Source organism: Metopolophium dirhodum, chromosome 5, assembly GCF_019925205.1.
Source record: "Metopolophium dirhodum isolate CAU chromosome 5, ASM1992520v1, whole genome shotgun sequence".
Classification (NCBI taxonomy): domain Eukaryota; kingdom Metazoa; phylum Arthropoda; class Insecta; order Hemiptera; family Aphididae; genus Metopolophium; species Metopolophium dirhodum.
This window is the reverse complement of record NC_083564.1, coordinates 30584085-30611887: the sequence shown is the minus strand read 5'-3', so window position 1 is coordinate 30611887 and position 27803 is coordinate 30584085. Positions and strand designations below refer to the sequence as shown.

General features: G+C 29.5%; 1 protein-coding gene across 1 annotated transcript in view; it reads left to right on the top strand.

Annotated features, from left to right (window-relative positions):
* The first annotated feature begins 11854 nt into the window (after positions 1–11854).
* The window catches only part of LOC132944953 (cationic amino acid transporter 3), a 35706-nt gene continuing 19757 nt past the window's right edge, over positions 11855–27803 (top strand). The window contains exon 1 of the mRNA XM_061014524.1: positions 11855–12389. Coding sequence (XP_060870507.1) covers positions 12366–12389 — 24 coding nt within the window. The 5' untranslated portion in view covers positions 11855–12365. The remainder of the gene's footprint in view (positions 12390–27803) is intronic.

Below are 27803 nucleotides of genomic sequence, written 5' to 3'. Positions count from 1 at the left end.
ATAGAATAAATGAGATACGGAAAACTAACTAAACCACTGGCGTAGCTAAATCGTCTATCTATTACGCCGTGTGATGATAATACGTCATAGTACCTAATTGTAAAAATATTGTAATATTATATCAGAATAAAATGTATTCGTGATAGGTACAAGAATCATTAATTATCAAAGGTGTTATAACCAAAGAGATAGTGAATACGTACAACAGTTGTTGGATATTTATTTTAACTGTTGCAATTTAGAATATTTAAATTTTTATTAATAAGTACACCGTACACGTACTTTATACAACATATAAGATAATAATATAATTTTCGTATCTGATGCCAGTTATGTTAACTTGAGTTTCATGAGAACAAATATACTATTAGTGAAGCTTTTGATTTTGGTTTATTAAAAATAAATTTATAATCAAAATACTAACCTAATATCTGACCCGAAAAAATAAGAACTGTATTCGTTGATTAAAATAATATTATATTTTAAGATCAAAGTATAACGAAATTGTAAATTTATAATCTACTATAATCCGTGATCAAACCACCGAAATTGATGATTTGGTACAAGCATCTACCCAATTATTAATTAGCCACAATGTATATAATATTATATGGTCAATTAGTATACATAATTATTAACTTACTTATACGGTTTGAAATATTACATAAATTATTGTTTGTTCGATATGCTGGATAATGGAGTGTGTTCAGTTTGTAATGATACACAACTCTGAGTATATTCTTTTGAATAATCGGTGCTTTATTATCACATGAAATATTTATATAATGTTTACAGTATATGTTTTTGGTTGACAAGAACTCGTTCGAGCCAAAATGGATGAGCAGTTGTAGAGTCACGCTTATTCCCTCCTTGAGTGACTGACTTATTGTTAGCTGTCGGACAGGGTTGGGCGGCTATCGGGCTGCTAATTGAACAGGTCCTCGACGGAAACATTTATAAATTAATGATTTATTAAATTAACACCAACAAAATCGTTAAATATATGTGCTAAAAATATGCAATACAAATAACAAAATATGTGATTTTATCTATCTATATCTAGATAAATTTAATAAATTTCTACAGTATCTATCTATATATACATAATTTTTTTTTTATCTAAGCACAACACAGTACACAGTACGCTCTATAATACGGTTATTTATTTTATTTATTAATATTTTGTAACAATGATAATAAGTAATATTTCACTATAACTAAAATGCATAGCAATCTAAGTATGGAAAGTAACAATCTAACAATTTGTTCTAACAATGCAAGATCTTTGATTACGATACATTAATATGTATAATGCGCATAGGCGCAACTAGGGTTAAAATTCTGGGGGGGGGGCTAACAAAATTATTTGTTTAAAATAACCCATAGGGGGCTAAATCAATAAGGAATATTTGTGGGGAGGGGCTAAATCTTAGTCAGGGGGCTAAGCCCCTAGCCCCCCCCCCCCCAGTTGCGCCAATGATAATGCGTGTGATTGGTGAAGAGTATACACAGTACACACACTAATGATAATTTACTAAACACAAGCAGCAGTGTTGTGTTTTATCTAGATAAATTATCTAGATAGGTATATTTTTAATAATAAGACATATAAAGTTACATAATTCACAACTGTTATGAAATTAAGATGTGTTACCTAATATTATGAATTATCTATTATATTTTATTCACCTTAGGTTTGAAATAAATAGAGGTGCATATTAAAACAAAATTTTATCTTTTTTTTATCTGGATAATAAATGTTGATTTTTTTATCTTTATCTAGATAATTAAATTATTATGTATCTTTTATCTTCATCTAGATAACTATTCTAGCAATTATCATTTATCTTTATCTAGATATTTAAAAAACTATCTTTATACAGTACTGACAAGCAGTGAGCACAAGAAACGAAATAATTACCTAAGCACTACTCTTTAAATGGCACGTTTGCAGGGGGCCTTAACTAGGCAAAAATAACTGAAGTTATTATTGATAATCATTGAGCATTTGACGCGGGGAGACGGGTATGTAACTCATTCGACACTCGAGCGTGCGGAAAATTTACTTTCTTGCTAGTTCTAATCGCTCGATAGAAATAACAACACTGTCATGTACTCATTTCACTTAGTTTAACAGGGCATGTAATTTTAATAATATGTAATTAATTTCATTATAATATAGGTACTACTTTGGTCTTATAGATTACGCAAATTACGCAAAAAAATCAATTTAATTAACTACACAACCCGAAGAGGAGATATACCTATGCACATTGACTGGACTTGTCCCGACTTTACGTCATTCATCGGTGATCGGTGTAATCGCAAGTAAATGTTAGTGTTTGCATAAGTGTTATAGCCCAAAGGTACTTATGGGTGGTATAATATAAATGTATATAATTTCAACGATATTACAAGTGTATAATAATTAATCTGACAGTGTGTAAAATAAAAAAATAATTACACAACGAAATATGAAATTAAAAAAAATGGTATTGTAAATATATTTAAAATAATGCTTACAAGTTATAGTTGCTTGCCGAAATCCACGTAGGTGACTGGTAATAATAATTATTTAAACCTAACCTACCCTCCGGAAGAGAATACGAGGTGCAGTGGTAGAAATTACATGATGTATACCTACTTAATGAGAATAGGTGATTGGCATTTGGCGTGACAAGCGACAGCTATGATTATGGGAGGATTCCTTCGTCGAGAACGTGTCTGTTGATATTGTGTGAAAGTCGAAATCGGATGACCCTATAATGGCGTGGGCGAGCAGACTCAGACACTCAGTCCGCAGGTTCTCTTGCGAATCTTATAAACCCGCAGGTCATTATGAAACAACTGGATATAAGGATAGATGTGAATTGACTTAAGTGGGTTCGGTGGGAGGGACGGATTCACACAACGGGCATAGGTCGAAACCGTGCGTATTATGATCAGTTAGACTTTAAAAATATATTATATATATTATAGGTTTGTTCGTCTGCGATCATGAAACGTGGTACAATTTAACGCATCGCAACCATCATTCAATGGGGAACGCGATATTATAAATTGTTTTTTGTTTACTGAAATGCATCTGGATTTTACATATAATAACAACGATCGAAACGATTAAATTTGTCTTAAAAATAAAATATGTCACGAATGTAATATTATTATTGTGATTTAAATCTCGGTAGGTATGTGAGTTTATCTCTCTATTGACATTCAATTACGGTTGTCGAGTATCGAGTTCGATGTCGGTGGACCAATTTTTTGAATTTGTTGACACTTCAGAGTTCAATTTTACACTTACGTACGCGGTAGATTGTCTACTTGATAATATACTGCTTGCATAGTCACAAAAACCTAGCAATAGCAACGCATTGCTGTGTCGGCTAGTAATCAATATATTATGAATATTAAGCAGTTATGAATAAGAATCTAAGAAGATAGAGTCATTATTGGCACAAACGTCTAATGGCTAGTATCAATAATGACCCTAACTTCTTATATTCTTACTCATAACTGCTTATTTCTTTGCTCACAGTTTATTTTCTGAAGTCATAGTTGTTTGTTACTTACTAATATATCGTTACTCGCTACTGTTATAATAATGACAAATTATCAGAAATGGTTGCACAACTTTATGAGGATAATGTGTGCAGAATATAGGCTTAACAGTTTATAGTCCTTGGTGGCCAACATTTTTTTGACCAAAATCTACTGAGAATATATTTTTTACTTTGAGGATCGACATACGTATAAGGTATAACATTTAAATAAACATAATAAACATACTCATATAAATAATACAATTCAAGTGAAAAGTTATCAAAAAATGAGCGTTTAAAATTAAATTTCTAAATGATTTAAAAAGAAATTAATATATTATACCTTTGGCGTAGAAGCATTTCATTGTACCTATATATCGTCAGCCAGTTAATAATAATCTGGGGAATAGTCGCTAACTGTTAAACGAAGACACCGCTCTAAATTTATGATTTTTAAATTCTAACAAAGTGGTATCGACTTTCTCATTCGTTCGTTTGGTCGCCGCGTTTGGTAAACGCGCTATACCGTCATCACGAGAATGAACTCGTCGACAATTATTGAGGAATACCTAGCTAAAAATTGGTTTAATTTGAGCGCTGATATCAATATTATATATCAACTTGGATAACAAATACTTTTATGATTAAATCCAGATATTTGTCGAACACATTACACAACCTATTTTAATATAATATGATAATTCTTATTTAAAAAAATATGTCAAGTATACAAAGTTATAAAGCTGCTGTCTTATTCTACGACCACCACAACCCTTAAATATAAGGAAGCACTGGTGACAAATAATTAGTGTAATACCTACACGTCATGTTTTTGACACGTCTTTTACATATTTTATAATACCTATTTAATAATATTAAAAATTCTCTTTTATTTACGCAGTTATATTTGTATATTGTTTTAATTACAAAAATATATCTCACTCAAAGTTTACAGTGTAAACATAACACAGTGAATTAAAAATCATTACATAAAGCCATCAAACACATACAATACCAATACAAATAACTTAAGTATTATTTATCTATGAATATATGAACGATGAATTATTATTCCAAGTGTGCAGAATAGTTATGTAGAACATAAATAATATATATAATTTAGTTTTCTATTAATAAGAACCACTTAATGGAAATTATAGTAATTTGTACTGATAAGATATTTACTTAAACAATTGCTTTCAATATATTATTATGTAATAATATAATATGTTATATTACAGATCAATATACAAATTACCATGAAATAGTTTTTACCTATTTTTACAATTTTTATAACGTTATTTGAATAGATCTAAAACCTTATTGAATAATTTGTCAATTCAGTAATTAATCTCAATAACATTATAGAATGGTTATCAAACATTTTACAAACGTTTTTAGAACAAAAAGATATTTCTAATCTTTAATAACGTGTTATTTTATTAATTATTAATTATATTTATTTTATTTTATAATATTAATAATATTTTTTTAAGCAAGTTAAATATTTTAGTAATTGGATTATTTTACATAGTATTATAATCAAATAAAATTATAAATTTCTGGTATTCTTGAATCGTCCTTTTTCGACAAAATTTTTAACGGTTTTACAATGGATGAGAGTGTTATATGCAAAATTCTAACTCAAACGTAGAACGCTAATAGTATTGTGTAACGATAAGCGACAATTTCGATGGTGACGAAACAAGCAATTTAAACAAATTTACTCAAACTAATCTAATTTTTATTCGACCGTTGGTATAAACGTATATTATAGATATAAAATGGGTAAAAGTCTCTGGAATACAATAGTTGTATGGAGCACGAACCCTTGAGGAAAAATAGAATGATCAGCCACTGACACGTCATTATCCCGTGTTATCCTTGGAAAATTGTAATTACCACAAAAATTATAATAAGTGTTATTTTGAAACTTAAGATGCAGCATAGACAATAGGTGGTCAAGACAACATAATGTCAAAATAGAAAACAATCAAGATTTGAACATTTTTTAATTCGTCGAACGCAAAAGTGCCGAACGCTGGCTCTCAATACCTATACGTTTCAAGGGCGTTGATAACTATATTTTAATATTTTAGTAGATAATAATATTATGTATAATATACGTATTATAATGATATCTCATACAATTATGTATACATCTACCTTTTTCTATAGCCACGTGTTAAATCTAATGATATTATACAGCAGTTTTATAATACGATATTGTCAATTCAATCTTAAACGCTGATATAGAGACAATTAGTATTGAAGTAGCTACTGATGTAGACCGAAGTCGATGATATTAAAATTATATAAATTTATCATTTTTTTCGATCATAATACCAGTATATTATTAAATATTATTCAAAGTTGAGACCCAAAGTGCTAAAAACTAATAAAAATGTCGACTTTCAGCTTTATTTTTTTATCCTTTTGAGAGTGTTTTTTTTATTTAAGTATGAAGCACAACTTCTGCGTTCACTGTTAACGGACAAATGCAAACGGTCACTTTTTTCTCTTTAGAAACCTTTTAAGTGTGGTTAGTTTAAATGTGTATTAAATTTCAATATTGTATTTTAATATTAACGCATGTGGGGTTGTGTTTGGATAAAACCTAGGTGAATATGAATACGAAAAACGTACCTACCCATCATGATTATCAAATATGTAATATCACTTTTGGTGTTGTCGTCAGGTTATTAATGTTGGACCTATTTCAGAAAGCTCGCCGAGATCTATCGTTTAAGGTTTGATTAGGGATTATAGGTACCTATAGTTAATATTTGATAAAAAAAATATAACTATAATAATACCTACGTTGGTTTGCATACTTAGTCTCAAAAATATTGTTTGAAGGCAATTCTACCGGAAATTCATGTTCTAAACAAATATTATACAGACTATGATAGATTAAAAATTCAAACAATAAAAAGTAACAACAATAATTTAGTTTGATTTTTAAAAATTTTTTTTTGTTCTTATTTGGTCCTTGAGTATCATACTAAACGTTTACCTAACGACGGAACTCGAGTGCAAGACTTGATTAAGGTTCATCGTGTGGCTCATGTGTGGTTAGTATCTCTAGCTTTATATTTTCAATCAAAATATATTATATCGTAAACACTTGTGCGTTAAACTCGTGAAAGTATAATACGTATTGCATGCGTTTTTCAAAGAGTAAATTGCACGTCAACCATCCGATTATTACGAGTGTGGCTAATATATTTCAAATACGTATAATCAAGTAATATATATTATTCACAGTGATTACACCTCGTAAATTGTATGGAGTTATTATCATTATTTTCAAAAATGTGTACCGTTTACATTGTTATTATAATACATTGTCGTATATACCTGGCATGTTTAATTAATAATTTACGTTAGTATACATATAGTGATCGGCACACGTGTTCGTGACATGTGAACACTTGTCGATGTGCATGTATCATATTCGATAGTAGGTACATAATATTAAGTAGAACATTATAAAACTATGACTGCAAATCGTTAAACAATGTTACTGCATTTATTATATTATAGACATACTTTTTTTTTTTTTTATTAAGAATAAAGGCTTCAACAGCGGAGGTCATTAGGTCATTTATATACATATTATGATTGGTAAAAACGTCAAACGTGAATAACCTAAGTATTAATTTCTTAATTATAGATATGAGAGTCAATATTATAATATTATAATTACTATAGAAATATGAATTTCCAAAACTTCCTATATACATTAAGTTTATTTCCGTATATCAATAATAATTCTAAATGTTTACTTATATTTAACATTCTCTTGACTCTTTGATTCCTTTCTAGTTGTTTTATAAATCTTTTTTTCTTAATGTTTATAATATCTTCATATATAAAAATTAATCCTGATTTCTTTGGTCATCGCATCACGCGTCGATGGCTGGACCGATTTTGCTAATTCTTTTTTTTTTGTGTTCGTAATTGTAAGGTTTTTATGTAATAATTTTTTTGGGAAACTTAACCGGAAAAGTAGGAAATATGGATGAAAAAAACAACAATAGTGGCGTCTTCTGTCCAGTAAGAAAATAAACTAAATAATAATATATTTTTGTTTATTGTAAGGTCGGTATTGGTTATGATTGAATATAATCATAAACAAAAATAACATAGATGCATCCATCAGAATTCCACAGTACAGTAAGTTTATTGATAACTGTTAATCATTTTTTTAAAGAGTTTTGGTATGGTTGTTTTTAAAAATGTCAGAAATTACACGTACAAACTTAAGTCGCAGAACTCGCAATTCTGCGAGTCAAAGATATAGAAGAGCAGTCAAACTGACGAGCAACGTGAAGCGCGGAATGAATTAAACGGAATCGATTGAATCGAAATAAATAAATATATTATATTATATACTAGCTGATCCCGTGCACTTCGTTGCCCGTTAAATTTACCAACTCTATATTATGACTCAAACTTTGTTCAATTCGTTATTTAATATTCGGTGTATGGTGTTCAAAATTTATCTTAACTTTTCTGTTGCCTGGAATAAAAATTCTGATTCGCAGCAGTATATTATCAGGTAGGCAATCTACCTGTAGTAGATCGCGGACCCCGTGCTGTTTGTACGTAACTGTATAATTTAACTATAAAGCAGGGATCGAAACCGTTTCAAATTTGAACGGTTACGGTTTTGCTTTTTGAGAACGGTTTTCTACAATTTATGATTTTGGTTTAGGTTCTAAGATCGGTTTTTCAAACTTTTTGGTTTTAGTTTTGGTTTCAAAAAAGGTTTTTCAAATGTATCGGTAGCAAGAACGGTTTTTGAAAAATTCCGGTTTTGGAATGGTTTTTGGAATGGTTTTTGAAATTTTTTTTTCTTTTTCCTAATAATATAAAATATTTTTACTATCTATTTAATAATAACTGAGCGGCGTCTAAAGCCCTAAAATATGTCCGATTTGTATAACTATAGTAGGTACATACAATATAGCAGAACTAATTTCGTGTTGTTAACTTCAATATGTTATATACCTACTTTTGCATGCAACATATGGTTGAGATCATTATTCGATTATATTAATATTTAATTGTAATTTACATTAACATCACACTATATTACAGTATATAATAAATCTCTTGTTATGTGATAAATGCTTATGATATTTGAACAAAATATTAATTTAAATGGATACTGAAAAAGAGTATAGGACTGTTGAAAATATTGTTATTTTAAAAAGGTTTAGTATTAAGATTCAAAAAATACACGTTATAAGATTTGGTACACACATTTATAATCTAGGAGATTCTGTGGAGAATGATAATAATTTCATAAGCAATTGATGACTGCGAGACGGATACGGATCAGTCGAACACGAAACAATTATAATAACATTAATAAATAATAATATACACAAATACATCAAATATCAACAATACAGACGTGCATAGCCACATATAATATAAGGGCGAACAAAATAATAATTGTGATATTTGCATTTTAATTTTGAATTAGTGAATATAGTAATGATATTATAAAATATAAATAGAATAATATTCGTATTACCTATTAATGTTTAGTAATAATCAATTATAGCATCGGTTTCAAACAAAATATTTTCTTGGCATAAAAATACTCGTTTTAACTAGAATTATAAATAATATAGGTAATTAACTTTATAAAATTCGAAGAAACCGATATTAGTTTTAAATTTCAATCGGTTTCAAGAACGGTTTTTTAAGATTTTAGGTTTCATTTACGGTTTATTAACCGGTGTCTTAATGCTTTTGGTTTCGGTTCCGGTTATGGTGTTGAAATATTAAAAAACCGTAGTTTTAACCGGTTTTTCAGAAAACCGGTTATACCAGTTTCGATCCCTGCTCTAAAGTATCAAAGTTATACCAAGTTTTGTCGTATTCCACCTATGGTGGATTAATATAATCAGTTAATACAAAATCCTAACCTGACCTAATCGTACTAATTATCAGATGAATAAAAAAAACCCAATTTAACCATTTTTAAATTAGCTTGTCTTCTTCCCAGAGGTCTAATCTACACGCAAACATTCATTTATATACATATATATATATATTGACATAAAATAATAATACAAATCAAAAAACATGTCCGATTACCAATAGCAACTAATATATAATACACTGTTGCACCACTGTTGTATTTTTACAACCAGATTTCCTACTTTTCCGGTGGATTTTTCTAAATGACAAACTTGGTATAACTTTGATACTTTAGAGTTAAATCATACAGTTACGTACAAACAGCACGGGGTCCGCGATCTACCACAGGTAGATTGCCTACCTGATAATATACTGCTGTGAATCAGAATTTTTATTCCAGGCAACAGAAAAGTTAAGATAGATTTTGAACACCATACACCGAATATTAAATAACGAATTGAACAAAGTTTGAGTCATATAGAGTTGGTACATTTAACGGGCAACGGAGTGCAGGGGATCAGCTAGTTATTGATATATTTGTTAAACGACGTCGGCCACAGTTAGGAAAGGAAATCGATGAGCAAAAAATCTGCGAAAAAAATTTTAAGCGAAAAACGTTTCTAAGCGAAGACCTATAATATTACTAAGTATATTTCTGATACAATAGTGTTTAAAGTATTTTGTTTTAGGTACTTTTAGTCATTATTGCTATACTGCGGTAGGTTAAATTAATTTTTGAAAATAATTGCATTTGAAAATGTCATGGTGTGTATAAAATATAATAATATGTATATATTATATAATATTATATATTGCTTGAAAGTGTGGAACCTTGTTTTAAATGTTCAATGCTTCGCTATAAAAATTGAACATCTTATACATTCTTAACTAAAAATAACTTTCAAATTTTCAATTTGATAAACGTTTTCAACATTTGAATTTTAAATAATTATAAAAAAAATCTTAATTATATTATATTCATATTTTTAAACTGCTATAGACTATTGTAACAATGTGTGAGGATCCTTGTATTAAATTGTAATTTTTTTAACCCAACAAATAAAATTATCGACATTTATAGAAAAAAACTAACCAAAATGAATATTTTCATTAATGTTAACAGTTTAAAATTAGTAAAAATAATATTTTTTAAATGTTATCAAGTACAGGAAATAATAAACATTTGGTCAAAATGTAAAGTATCTACGGTTATTCATTTTTGAATTATAACATAATAATAAATCATAATTAAATACAACAACTATGCATTTCGTCTGTACCTAATTGCATTAAATGAATACCTATATTGTATAACATTTACCATTATTGGATTTTAAAGTGCAGTGAGATAACAATTGAGATAACGTACGTTATTTTATGGACTTTTTGTAAACACTTCATTGGACAGTTAAACTAAAAACTAAAAACACTTGTGAATATTGGTTATAAGTTATGACATAATGGACCATATAGTAGTATAATTTTTACCTACTCAACATACTCGTACATAAATTCAAATATATTTATTAAACATTGTGTGTATAGGATGAGTGTCTGATTGATGATTATTATTTATTTATTAATTTTTAACTTTCTTTAATTTGTCAGGCATTTATAATATAATCAGTTTTTTTCTAGAAATATTGATTCAATAATAATTATTTAAATTATTTAAATATAAATCATAATGCTCATCCACCTTAATTATTATACAATCGCTGACAATTTAATTATAATGTATAAACTCGTAATGTTTGTTTGTATCTATTAGTTTTGCGATCGATGAATTAAAACAAAATGTTTAGAAAGTTGATGTGTTAGCATAATATTTAATAATGTGGTAATACACAATCATATGTTATTGTTTTGTTTTTTTTTTTTGTATAATTTTAAATTATGAAGAGATCTAATGAATTTACAGTTAAAGTCAAATCCACGTGCGATGATTTGTACACGAGGCGGCGCGACCGCATTCGCAATAATTTGACATAAGTACATAACGTATTAGAATGTCGTGGTTCATGCAAAAAAAAACATCGTCTTTAAAAAAAAACATTTGTACGATAAAATTATAGTATTATATTAATGACAACGCGCGCGTTGTACGCGAATTCGATACGTTTTATTGAAGGGTTCTTTTCTTGTTCGTATATAAACAAAACAAAAATAATTTAAAAAAATCACTTGGTCTCTGCAGCGCCAGCATTAAAATAATAAATAATAATAATAATAATAATGTATACATGGACATGAGCATAGTAGAATGGACTAGCATTTCGGACGTCATAATGCAACAATCTCGGCGAATCCTTTGCTCACCTGGAGCGCTACAGACGGATGGCTGGGCGGGATAATAAAAACGAAGAGCACGCGTGCACGCGGTTCATAATTACTCGTACACGGACGCGCGCGCGTTCGACCGCGGTTAACGACGACGACGACGATCACGGACGTTATCTCAGAGAAAACAAAAATCCCTAAATCGTGATAAAATAATAATAACGATAATAATAATAATTTAAATCACAGGTCTCACGTCCGGCGAATCGTAAACTGCAACGAACACGGTGCATATATAATAATATTATCGTATTGCACCACGCCGACGTCGCGTCCGATCATCGTCGTCGATTCAACGCCGCAAATAATATTAATTGTAAACAATATATTATTATTACAAATCCGTTTCGGACTTGGGCCGCCGTCCATCGAGTGCCCCCTATTCGATAATTTACAGACGTCGACCGGTCTCGCGAATCAGCCCGCCGCGGACGTCGTCTCGCCGTTGACCGAGAGACGATAATATCATAGTCGTCTTCAGTCCGTCATCTGATCGGTACATCCGACCGATTGTCATCTACGCGCCGGATCAACGACGACATCATGGACGGCTCTTGGTGGAACTCGGTATGTATATATTGTAGTATTATATATTCATATATTATGATACGTATTTCAATCGATTGCCGCCTATCGATAATCGCCGTGACATCGGAATAATGTACAGTGAAACCTCTAAATACCGGACACACTCGGTTACAGAAATTTCGTTTGCTTTAGAAGGTTTGATTTGTAGAAAATCTGTAGTTTGTCACCCCCGACAAAAAATGCCACAATTCGGAGTGTACGTTAGGGGATGTTTAACTGTATAAATACGTATAATTGTGTTCAACGCGCTAAAAAAAAGTCACCGGAAAACTCTTGGAAATATATTTTGATTCTCGTCGACATCATATTAATCGTTTATCGCGCAAGGAACTGGTGGATAATAGCCAGCCGGCTTTATTCTGACGTGCTTGAGTAGTTGAATCAAAATTAGACAATGTTTTAATCAATTATCACATATTGTAATAATATTACGTTCTATCGACTTCTAACAGCACCGCACCACGCCGCTAAAACACGAATTTTAAAAATGAGCTTTATGTTTTTCGTCATCGGATTAAAGGGGCCACTTTAGCTTTCAAAGCTTTTCAACTCTGACATTATCGTAATCTCATTCTAAAACGTCTCGTCAAATACCGGTAATTAATAATAAACTATTATGTCAATACTAAAAATGCAACACTCGTCCACCCGAGTATAAGACATAAACATGTTACTTTGTCGATAGGGAAAATCCCTTGGAATATAAAACTTCGTTGAGAGGTTAATCTGGGAATATGGTCGTGTGTCGCGTACGTTGAGTTTTAGCTAAAAAAAAAACAGATTAGTTTCTGACTTTGATATTATATTCTCAACTAAACCACTATAATGGATACATTATAATATTACATAATAAGAAGTACATTATAACAGCGTTTTAAAAAATATATATAATATATTGAACGAATATTATTAAACTGTTGGCATAATATTATTTGCGAGAGAATTGCGTGTAAATATGCCACGCGCTCTATATATATGCATTGTTATCTCAAACATCAAGTATTAACGATCAACTTTATTTATTTTTGACTATATACATGCAATACGATAAAAGTCAAGTACGGATTTTCAATAAATTACAAGTATTGGCAACGTTAATGCTAGGTAAATAAAAAAATATTTTAAACACTTTAGAGCATTGCTTGCAATATTAATACATATAAATTGGAGTAGGTATAATTCAATGAATTTGAATATTAATATATTTATTTAAATATTATAATACATTATTTTAATTTATTTACAATATTTTTTTTTACTATAATATTCAGTCTTCAATTTTTTGCAACGTACCAACAATAATTAAAAACAATTTTTTTAAAAATCATGTTTATTATATTTTATTTTATATGTCATATTGTAGTCCATAATGAAAATAACAAATAACTAATCCAATTTTTTTATGTATAAACTATGCTTGTTCTAGAACGTTTACGTTCGTATTCCGTTTGTATCTTAATTGACCGATCGAATTTTTTTTGTAAAATATTTTAAACATTGTTTTCATGTGCGTATTTCCAAAAAAAATAAAGAATATTACCTTGCAGTCGTTTTGAGTTAGGATTATCATGATAACATTCAAGTATACAACCAAATACCAATACATTTTACACAAGCAAAAATAATTTTTAAATTGAACTAGGTACTACACGTGATATGGCGAACTCCTGCAGACGTGTTACAAAATATCGTAATTTAGCAAACGAAAAAACTTTTGAGTTCTAAAGTATAGAAATCATTTTGAGCTGCTCGCAATAGGTATTAAACTTTCGGACTTGCGTACGACTTTATTTCGATCGAGTTGTTATTTCATACGCCACATAATATTATTATTATAATAGTCGTCGACTTAGGAATATAAGTGAAAAAAAATTTGCCATATTCGTATTATTTATCTCTTACGAGTCAAGATGTGGGATTATGAACAGATTAGGTACAGATACATAATGCAAACATAAGTCGCTTATTATAGTGTACTGTAATTATTGTTGGTGGTCAGAAACGCATAAAAAACAAGATAAATAATTAATATTATACACCGTATTATTGTAGTTTAATGAACCATTGATTCTGGCATACAGGTGTGTTGTTCGCAGTATATTTTTATCTTCAATCGTTTAGTAAAAATGAATAACTTAGCTTTAAAATCATAATAACATGCTGTACGTATAACGAAATTATTAACAATAATATGTTTTATATTGGCATTGTATAATATTAAGATAATGGTTCGACGTGAAACACTTAATACCTATATTATTTTTCGATAAGACTGTTTTATAAACCTTCTTTTTAGTTTTTACTGTAAATTATTTAGCAGATCATTTTTTTTTGAAAATGTTGGTGTACTTAATTAAACATTTTTACGAGTTGTTTTTCAGTTATTAGGATAATAGTCCTTACAAAGTGTCTTGCGAAAATGTGTTTAGATTAGGTTAATTCTGTTATTGGGTCTACTATTTAGAATTTATTATATTTAACCATTTTTACATTTTATTATAAATATTGATAGATTGAAATTAATAATATGTAAAATGTTCATATAATAATATCTTTTAAATTATGAACCTATAGTGTTATCCTTGGTAGGTACACAAAGTTAAATAACTCAAAAACTACTCGTTTAAAATTTAATTATAATACGAGAACATTTTCAGAAAAATTATCCACTAAATAATTTAAGATAGAAAAAACTTTTATTTGAATAACAGAAATTTGTATAATATGCCTTATTTATATCTTAATGCGCAAGCGCGGCCGAGTTGGGTTCTCTCGTAGCACTGAGTATACACCGATCTATGAAGTTCTCTAAAAGAAATTTATTCATAAACACTACGCGTAATATTAAAAATGTTTTTCCCCGAGAAAATTTTCTATAATTAATTTGCGTAATGAATATTTGTGGACATATTTTGTTACACAATATTATGTTGTAGGTACTTATCACATCAGATAAAAATAATGTGTTTAATTACATATAAAGATCTACTGAAATATGTTTTAGGCGTTTTAGCGATACATTCTTGACAGATTAACTGCTTCAAGTATGTCCAGTTTCAGTAAAAACATGGTCTTAAAGTATACATTTATTTAAAACAAAAATGCGGTTCAAATTTATCGAAAAATAACATTTATCTGTTCAAAGTAGATTGTAAAAAATGTATCGTGAACTCGTACTTACACGTGTCACAAACAACCGCACATATACACACAAAAAATACATTTGGAAATTATTTAGCTGTAAAAAAACAGGTATTATTGATACGTCATCGAATCGTTGGCGAATGTTAGATTTCGAGTTTCTATAATATATATACAAGAGATCAAACCCATGTTATTTTCGCGTCAAATTTACAGTATATGAAGTGAAACTCATTCACTATTTTTTTTTTAATTTAAATTTTTCTAATTGAATGACGTATTTTTGCACACATATTATAAAATGGCTAAATTATTCCCGCAATCGTCAGTATTCGCGTCGTCCTCAGCTGTGGGGGTTTTATCCAAATCTAAATTATACATTATAATAATTATTTTACGTCCGTGAATGTATATACAATATCAACGCTGCAAAATAATTTTTGCACAATAAATCGTGTAGGAGGTTTAACGTCCGAGACACATTATACTCTGAGGCCATATATTAATACGATGACGACTTGTAAACACGTATAACCTACCCTAACCCACATCCACATGTCAAGTACAAGTACATGGTACTAATCATAGTCTGAAATGTATCTACCTATAGCCTGCAGTAGGTGAGTTGCGTCAGAATAAAACAGATTTAGAATCGTCAAAGATAATATTATAGATATAGATAATATAGATTTTCTATGGCTATTTATATAACAAATTGACCAACAGAACAATAAAATTTGTATTTCCTATTACAATATTTTCACAAAAAGCTTTCCAAAATAATCGCAAGAAGTAGGTAATTTCTATGGTATACAATATTGTCACGAGACAATTAAAAACATAATATTATGTCTGGAAAAATGTATACCTATTACCTACACATATTAACGATTTTCTAAATTTTCCGCGATTCTATAAAACATGAATGTTATAATATATTTATATATTTTATCTTTTTTTTGTTTCTATAATTATAATATTTTTCCACTTATCTACTTTCTGATACCTATTTAGGAAATTATGGCAAATTATATTAATTAAAATGACTTTACATAAGAAAACTCTCAGACAGCCAGACCTCGTAGAATGGATGGATTTTGATAACTATTTTTTATTTCTGAAAGAAGAAAACTTTCTACAGACTGCATTGAATTCCAATTCTTTATTTTGTATAGTAGTGATCTTAATAATTAATTGTAAAAAAAGCTTAAAACTGTCTTTTTCTTCGTTGTATTCTTTAAAAAAACATAAAAACATTGAGATAAAAATATTAAAAAGCTGAGTTCAATGATGGTTGTAGAATAATTCCCTCGATATTAATTTAAAAAAAATCAAATTTGGTTGATTCTATTACACACAGCCATTATTTCTATTGAGTAAGATTTTGAGGACAAAAAAACATTAACCAAAACTTAAAAATAGTAACGATTTCAATGAATATTAATCATAATTAAACGGTCATAAAAATATGTTATACTGCAGATTGACATTTAAAAAAAAATAATTATACTAACGTCCGTAATAACTACACATTACGATCGTCGACTTTTCATATACACAAGCGCGACGTCGATAATTAGTATTATAATATTATAGTTATCCAGCCGCAAGTTGAGTGTTGGCTAAATAAAAGAATTATTGAATCAACTATCCGCATGATTTTTTTTTCGGTATAAATCTGCATTGAGAAACCCAACTCAAACGAAGCTTGACCATCGTCTTCTTTTGATATACAATTATAGCAATCGAACATAAAACAGTAGGCTAAGTAGCCATGATAAGATATTATTATTATTATTACCTATGGGTGTGTATACCAACAACATATCGTTTACTTTTACCTATAATATTCATCGAGGTACAATATTATTCAAAAAAATGGCCGTGAATAAAAAACGGAATTTTATTCGTTTTCTTGGCATTATACGTTACTATTTATACCACGTAAAGCCTGCAAGGACGGACCGAAATCACCTTGAGCAGCGCGCGAATCTGCTACTTTAAGACTAGTAATTATTTAGGTAGTTATACCTATCAGGTTAATTGATTAGTAAAGCGACGATGTTCGTAAAAGCGGATGGCAGGAATTCGACGACACTGCGAATTTACAAACCTGTCCTGCGTTCTTCGGGATGTTGATAATATTTTCATAGACGATTTCTCAAAATAGTTTATGAATATACTATTCACAACGAGTAATTGTATTCCACTAATTTTGGTCAAAAAATAATTCATAAATGTCATATTATATTTTAAGCCGGTAAATATTGTTGAAAGCCTTTTTTTATTTAATATACATTTTCGATAAATGTAAAAACAATATTGCAATGTAACCATCATTAGCTAATAGGGTAAATATCAACAGTATTTTTTTTTTCATATTTTAATCAAAATAGCCAACAAGCAAAAAATTTATTTTCAGGACATTAAAAAGCTGAAATATTGTATCGCTATAATCGCTATTTTGTTTAGCATTATAATATAGTGCAGTGTGACAAATCACACACGACTATGACAAATAAATATAAAATAAATCTATGAATCACAATACGCGAAACTGATTATCTGGTGACGCGACGGTATTCATACGGGAAAAAAACTGAATCTCCAATGCGTAGCATAATATTATTATAATATAGGTGGGATTTCAACAAAAACACTACATTCGACTATAATATATTATATATAGGTATATATTATGTATTACTATATTATCAGACGCGTCTAGTGTTTGTTTTACATATTTTTTTTTACGTATCCTTTTTTTACGTCATTATCAATGAAATTATGACCTGCGACAGCAACTATTGTACTTTTAATGACTGTGTTGTATTAACATAATATACTATAATACGAGCATTATTCGCGTCGTATTTTACAAAAAAAAAAAAATACCGTTTGATTTGGCGATAATGGAAAAAACCAAAGTGATTACATTCATCGTAATACAAAATCACGATGTGTACAATACAACGCTGTATAATACAGTAGTTCGAAAAACCTCGCCCTAGGCCAACGCGTAAACTACTATTACAATAATATTATTATTATGATGTTGTACGAGTAACCCAACTATGAATGTAAACGTCAAAAACCGGTATTACGACAAATTTATTTTTGAAACGTGATGATGTTAGTGGCAGCACTGTAGGCAATTACGAACTTTTTTATATTTTTTACCTGTGAAAAACCCGACACGATTGAGCACCAAAAAATATAGTTGTTGTCGTTTTTTACCTACGACACAATAAACACGAAAAGTTGGCTTAGAACACCAATAGCTTATTTAAAGAAAATAATTCAAAATTAGAAATGGGCATTCGATTAAAAAAATGTTTTATACGTTCTTGGTTTTTTACCCAAAAATATAATCGACGATGCCTTTTCGTTGTTAATTGCAAATGATCCAACAGATAACTTAGTTTTTTCATAATATTTAATAATATTAGACAATTATGTATAATACCTGGATGTATAATTATTGTATAATTACCTACTCATGTATGACTAGTAAAAATTTTAGTATTTAAGTATTTTAAACTATTATGTACTTATTAGATTTGAAATTTGCAAAACGTTGAATTTGATTTTTTTAAGCATAATTATTATTATTATAAACCGGATGAAAATTGTTCAAATAATATCGTGCATCACGTTTAGTTGGTCAAGTAATTGAGCTTATTTCTAGACAAAATATTTATCTTTCATATAAAAACCCATTGATGCACTTTAGAGTTTGGACGATTACACACGACGCCAAAGTCGGAATTGACACTATAATTTCTTGTAAACGTTAGCGTATTATCTCAAAACTACATATTTTAATATTCAATTTTTGTTATTATTGATATATATATATATATATATAGATATATCTATCTATCTCTTCAAAGCTCTCCACAAGGACATAATATTTGCCAATGATTTGCTTATTTTATTATACAATTTAGAGAATATACTGTGGTGCACTGCAGTAATCAACCCATCGTCTGTTATCACCTCTTTATAGAACTGTTGTTGTTTATATTAATTATTAATATTATAATCATTACCTAGCGTTACAGATGTTCTTGATATCGATAAAATAGTGATGATGAAAGGTGAAATAAATGGTTTTCTTGATCTTTTAGCATTTCAGGACTGTCCAGCTCATCCTCCTAGTTTTACCTAGTAATTCGAAGTTTAAATATAACCACTGAAGACGCACTTCCGCCAGTAATTGTATATAACACAATATATTATACAATATTATTTATATTCATAATATTTATATTCATGCTGAATGATCTTGAAAGAGAGTGTATATATCACCACGAGACCATGGCCGTTTGTGCATACCTATAATATATCAGCGGCGGCGCTTGTCTGGTTGCCAAAAACAGTTTGTCGTTGTCGTCGTCGTCGTTCGAGGGTTGTCGCGACCTAATTATTTCCTGTCCACGTATAGATTCTGTTTATGTTCGTCAAAGGATACGATAGGTACCCATACGACAAAATGCGACAAATTTCGCGTACCTATGTATCGCAGATTTAGAAATCTGAAGTGGGCAGGGGGGCTAAATTTTTTCAGAAAAAAATACAACTATAATTTTAATACATAACAGCGACTATAGATAAGATTTAATAACAATATTAACACTTTTTATTTTAAATTTATGAATTTTTAGACGTGCAGTGAACTATTTATTATATAAATAAATTATAAGTACATAATATATAATAGAACAAAACCTTTATCTATCTCCCTGAATCCACCCTCTCCCCTCCGGTGAAGGGTGGTCCACCATCCTACATTATTTTATATTATTATTTCGACTGCGATAATTAGTGTACTCTCGCTAAAATATTATGGAGTGTAATAACGTAGAAATAAGATAAATATAAATACGACTCCTGTCGATAGTTATATTAAAATAGTAAAAGTTAGAGTAGTAAAATTACGCTATTACCTTCCTCCAGGTGTTCAGAGGGCTCTCGAGATCGTGTATTCGAGAATTAGATCAAATACACCGTACAATATAATTTTATGGAAAAAAAGCACATAGAATGTATTAACTGCAATCAACATAAAATATTATATTATATGCCTTACCTGATTCGCAGTTGTTTGTAGATAATATTGTAGGAGTTTGAGGTTTTAAATGAAACAAAGTAATACTCCAAATACACAAATTGAATTAAAGAACGCACTGATTATTGCTCGCATAAGGAGTCCAGTTGACACTCGTTGAAATCGGTTTTTTGAGACTTGAGAGGTTGTTACTCTGGTGGTTGGTGCTCATGCACTAGTTTAAGGGACGACGCGAGGATGCTGACCAGAGAGTGGTAGGCGGCTATATCAAAAAGTTATAGTGAGCCTGGGAACTAGATTATTCTTTGGCGTCAGCATAAGATGAAGTCACACACATCCTACGTAATACCGTTATAAGTGCGTGCCGATATCTTACTTGTCGTTGTTAATGGTTTTATTTGATGTGAAAGATTTCTACAAACGACAGTCTGGCCGTTGTTTATTATTCTGTAAAATGTTAGTTTATTATAATAGTGTGTGAGCATATCATTACAGTAGGTCAGTCGAAAATGTAAGACTTTACCGTATGATTGATGCACCGCTGCTGTTTGACCGTTGATTTTTTCTTGTTTACTGACTCAGTAGAAATAGAACCCTACATCCTTCCGGTTGCATATTGATATTATCGTCACTCAGTTTCTCCTGTAAAATTTGCGCATGTGATTTGGTTACGATGTATTTCCATACCATAATATTCTTGACAAAATATATAGGAATGTCAGCAGAATTTGGATACGCGCCTGATTCGGCTCTGCTTATTGATAGAATATAATATCATAATAATATATTAATGCATATAATATACAAAATAAATCGTTTAAGCAGTACGTAATGGGTTATTACGTCGTATCGATTAATATGCACAATGTCCCAGCTGAATTTCTCATGTTAAGTTGTTAGTCTGTAAAAATTAATGTTTAGTATGACATAATTGGATAAAACAACGAAATTTGTTAATATACGTCTTAATGAATAAGAGCTGTTATCTGTTGACGCCACCATAAGTAAAAACATTTTGTCTGATTGAAAATTAATAACAAAAATCTCCCTCCTATCAGATTTTAAATTAAATTAAAAATTAATATTATGTTATACATAAAATAAATAAACTAATTTAAATTACTAATTTTTATAACAAAATATAAAATGAGTGTATGCATTTATTATGTTTAACTTAATTAATATTTCTTATACTTTTTTTAAATAATATAAATGAATAAAATATATTATTTTATTATATTATAGTCGTAATTTAATTATAATAAAATATACTTACACTATATCTCATATTTTTAAACAATTAAAATTCTTTTTTTTTTTGTACTGTTCCGTACAACCTATCTGTTAATACAACCAAACTACGAGGTCCCTTAAATGTCGCATTAAGCAATTTCTGCTGTACATAACAATGTAATATTATATTTTGGCGGTAATATAACTCGTGGTCAGTGAAATGAGACGAACCACGATAATGACTATATGGAGGTGGGATATGTCAGCAGGACCAAAACTCGTATTGTTGCTGACATACCTTTGTATTTATTTTGTCATTTTAATATTATAGTCTCAATTAACACATTTATTGGTAAACATAAAATCATATATTATAAAAAAAAACGGGCATAACACAAAATTAAGGTTTATTCAACTTTTCGAACAATTATTATGTTGGAACAAAATTTAGTTTCGTAGTTTCGTTCTAGTTATTGATACCAACTACCTGCATAATTATAATAAGAATAGTAATTATTGTTTATAAATATACTAGTACCTTTACAGTTTTCTCTTAGTCGGTGAAATTATAATATACTTAATAGTTAATAGTTATTATACCCATTATAATAAATAAGCATCGAAACTAGAAAGAAACAGCCAAACAGGTATTTTAAATTCAACACTAAAATATAATTAACAACAATTGTGGTGTTTGTTATCATAAAATATGGTTTATTTAAATGTACATACCAAATTATTAATTATAATTTATAACGAGCACAACATTTTTTTTTTTTTTTATTAAAATACAATTAGCTACAGCTGAGTAGTTGATAAACGAATGCGATTTAACTGAACATAATAGGTACATTTTATGGCTTAATGATAATTGATGAACTTCGCTTTGGTTTTAAAATAGTGTACCTAATTTGTTATACATTTGTCAAATTATGTAAATAAACAAATTAAGTACTCAATTAATATAATATGGAATTTAAAAAATATGTAATACAAATTGGTGTAAGGTAATCTATTCTTAATTTAGCTCTTCGACTTTGTTACCATTACTGACGACTGTATATTGTATTTTATTTTGACCAACATATTCATAATTCAACGATATTATAAAGGTAGAATTGTTTATAGAAATAAATGAAATGTTTTTTTTTTATGAAAGAAAGATTCAATATTGTTAGTTAATGGTTATCATAATAAAATTACACACATAAAACATAATATGAATATATTAGATTATAGTCACAATTAATTTATAATATTCGTTGAAAAAATATCGGATGAGGGTCATCCTATCCGAATGAATAGAAATTTTAAATTTTAAAATAATTAGTCAATAAGTACTAGCATTGCGTATAGACTATATATACTCAATGGTACTAGGTAGGTGTATTATATAATGTATTCGCGTTTTATCGTTTCGCCTATTATTTTTATTTCTATAAATGTAAATAAACATCGCCACTGCAGTCCGCTATAATACGGCAGGTCGTCGTCTGACCTTAAACAAAATGATTAGCCATAAATAATGGAACGCACGCGATAAGCTTTACACGGGCTTATGTTTTGTATTGGTACAAGAGAAAAAACGACAGTGCTTAGATACGAGTGAAAATGTATAGAAAATCGTCATGTGTTGTGTAAAAACAACAACAGAAAAAAAAACACAACCCTCAACGTCAACCGGTTAAAATATAATGGTATAGGTAGATATGTAATAAGTTTTCCTTACAATTTGTTCCCGATATCGAATGTGTTAACACCACTACTGCCTTCACCACCACACCTGTCCACACCCAATAGCCGCTGTTTAATCTTAAATCGATGTGTTTCTCTGTACATAATAATGTTACATGTTTGGCTTACGAGATAACACGTTCGTGTTTTATAATATTATAATAATTGTTATCACAGATAATTAAAATCACCTTTTATCGTCCGCGCCTCAATTGCGCAGGTACCTATTATTTGTTATGAAATTAATAATTGGCCCTACACCGACAATCTATATAATCATGCCCACCCACTTAATCATGTACACAATAACGTTATAAAATATTGTAGGACAAGTATAAGTGATTATGTCATAAAATTATTTAATCGACCGTTTAGTTCTTTAAATTAACGACAAGTAACACGTCGTAATAATATATAATAATATGTAACATAATATTATACGAAACCGACTTAATCTAATTTAAAGTATTTTATTAACTTTTCTGAATAGTGTACTGTACATTTTAGTTTATGTTATTGTATAAATTGTTAGCCGTAAGTAGAATATTGTAGATACCTACCTATATACTCATTATAATAATATTATCATCACTTTACTCGTTTTTCCAAATTATATAAGAATTGTCTGTTATGTGCTTGTGTGCAGACGGCAGAGCGTGGACCGTTTCTTCCGTGGACCACTGCAGCAGGTGGTCGGACTGAATTTTTTTCAATCGAATTTACTATAATGACGTATAGTACATGTTGTATGCACATATTTATTTATAATATTATGTGTGTGTGTGTAAGCATGCAGTATAAACGTGATAGTCGAATAGCGTGAGTATAGGTACCTATATATGGTACCTATATTGAATCCCTATCGCTATACATCCTCTCAGGACCAGAAAAGTTTCGGGCCAGGGTCAATCACTCGGGCGCCAAATGATAATAATATGAACTTTTTGGAATGCGAGAGGGCATGCTTGCCAAACGTGTAACCCTATAGTCATCATGACTCAGATAAAAATAATGTTTTGAGATTCGATTTGTCGGCAAACTATATTTATTACGCGCCATATAGTAATAGACATAATACAGTAATAACTATTATAACTGTTATAACAATAATATGGCCTACGGTTAATAGGTACATGTTATGTATTATTACATATTATACCTACGCGTAGTTTTGTTATGACATGATGAAAATCGTTATTAAAAATTCACGTAACGTTGTTGTACCTATCTATACCTAAATAACGGTATTTTGATAAACGAGCGTATAACAATAGGGTAAAGAGTAAATACCGCTTGACCATTGATTGATGTATTAAAATTTAAGCGAAATCGGTAATTTATTGGAAATATTAGAAATCGTGCCGTAGAAGTTCAAGTTATTTCTAGTGTTTAGTTGTTTTTTCATAATATATTGTCATGAAACAATATTAATGTGAACATTAAATTCCTGAATTTGTTTTTTAGTTCAATTCGTGTAAAATACAAACATAAACAACGTTTATTCTATTATGTGTGTGTAGTTGCCCCTCCTCACAAACTATGTCCAAACCACACTGGTTAAGTTGTAACCCACACAGCATAAAAAAATGTCCTAACTGTGGTAAAAATATTTTCAGGAAAATAATATAGTTATAAAAATATTTTAAAAAGTTACGGAAATATTTAAGAAATATTTTAGTTATATTCTTTGGCCAAGAAGTCCATATTTTTGAAAATATTTTCAAAAAAACATTTTTACGGAAAGTTTATAAAAATATTAATTCAAAATTTTTATGCAATCATATAGCACAATATTTTGTTATCGTGAGAAGAAAATATTTATAAAATATTATTAGTCTAATATTCAATATTCAAGTACTTTAAAATATTCACAAAATATTATCATTTCCCAAATGCTGTATGGGAAGCTAAAGAGCTCAATTTTTAAGTTGTTGAATTTGTAAGTTCGTTGGTTCAAATAAATTAACACCATAAGAGGCTACTTCATTGTCTCACCAAACCCCTCCTCCCACCATTCTCTAAACTACACCAGACGACCGACTTAATACACTTACAACCTACAATTTTCACATGGTGGGGAACGGGCTACTGCGCTACCGTGCTATTAGCCCTTACTTAAAGTACATTTCGGTTACGACTTAGTTTCTAAGAACTTACAAACTATTGTCAATATGCGTGGTCAATGTGACACACAAAATACTGACTATGCATATACGGGCATAAGTAACATGACGTATATTTTGAGATTGCATTGATAAATCTTAAATAATTGTAATAATCGTAGATACACCTATACAACATCTAGCTGGCCGTCTTTATACTACAGTTCCGACCGATGTTGAAGTTGACTGTCATTTATAAAGCTGCCAATGTTCACATTTATTTTACATTAATTATTCACACACATATTTTATACATATTGTTTTATAAACACTACCTGCTTTATAAATGGCGACCGCCTTCAATGATAAGAAGGCGACGGCTATGTAGCCGTGGTACAATATATCTATGGTAATTGGTAATGATATTATATAGAGTAATATTAATATATTATATTATATAATATTTTATAGAAAGCCCTATTGAAAATATAAATTTGTAAAACGTTACGAGTGGGTGTCTGTTGGAAATACACACTAATTCGCAATTCGCGGAGTCAGTTAATATTAATAACAATATAAACACAGTATTATTCAAACATTGTAACGGTACTGTTTACTTTACATAGCGCTAAGTATATTGCTGTATTATACCTACGTGTCGTCCGAAAAATATCAATAATTTCGTTAGAAATATTTAACAATATAAGAGGAAGTTACGCGTGTATTGCGCATTCAGTATAATATACACGACACCGTAATCGATAACCTGCACAGAAATATAAATAATAGTGTAATATAATATAACAGTAGATATGGGACTTCAAAATAAGAATTTTATAAAATCAGTATATTTTGTTATTTGACGATGGTTTTTAATTTACACAATCAATGTGTTTGTAATGTACAAACATTGCAAATACAGTGGGATAGATAACGACGTTCGGTTATACAATAAAGATTATAATAATATTATAATACAATTACAACTTACATAATAAACAATAATATTATATTTACATCCGATGATATTTTGTTTCGACACTCCGTTTATATAGGTTGCAGTTAAACCTACATCTAAAGCAAATGATGTACTGAATGATTTTTATAGTATTACTATTACCGTCAGTGAAAAATTATATTAAATTGAAACGTATAATAAGACCATGTGTATACCCGACTCAGCCCGGGAAAAAACTAACAAACATGAACCTATGTTGGTTTATCGCACTGTTTCAATGAATAACTCAGTTCACGGACTAATCAGAATCAGTGTACTTCGATTTGTAAACTAATTCGACCTAGATGCGCAATCGCGGAAATCATGGGATATACCACTTGGTATGTTTTCGAACGTTGTTCAAACTACTCTCTAAACGTTTCCGATATTATGTTTCAAGACAATCTCTGAAATGTTCGTCAAAATCAGTCGAATTTGGAGTCTATATAACATACGAGAGAGCATTGGCTTTTGATGTACATATTATTTTAATAACAAACAATAAATTAAATACTATTAGGTATCTTTTATTTAAATCAAAACCCATAGCAACGCATTCAGCGCTGTATTGTATTAACAAAAAAATATTAGATTTTCGTGTGCCCGAACATAATTCATGCGTTAGCCACCCTATAAAAACCTGTAAGGGTTGAAACATGGAGCTACAAACACTCCTCGACTCTCAAACGATTACGTGTGCAAAATGTGGGTTCAGTTAAGTATAACATTACATTTATTTATACATTACATAAAATGCTAAACTAGTAATAAAGAAAATAACATTTAAAGGAATAACATATAATACGAAAAACAATGAATTTAAATATTATAAGTATTATATACAAATATTACAATTTATTTATAAGGAGTGTTTCCGATAGGAACTGTATGAGCTCGAAGACGATGTTGGGTTCGGGGTTGATAGTTTCAACTAGGTGATAGGAAATTTGTAATTGTATTCTCTAGTTTCCATGGCTCATTCTAAGTCTCATTCAAACGTACATTTGAAATCAATGGAATCGATGGAATCGTCTCGTATCCAACTATATTTACACGCGGTTATTACCGTCGTACATACATTTCGCATGATATGTACAACACTGTGCGTACCGGTA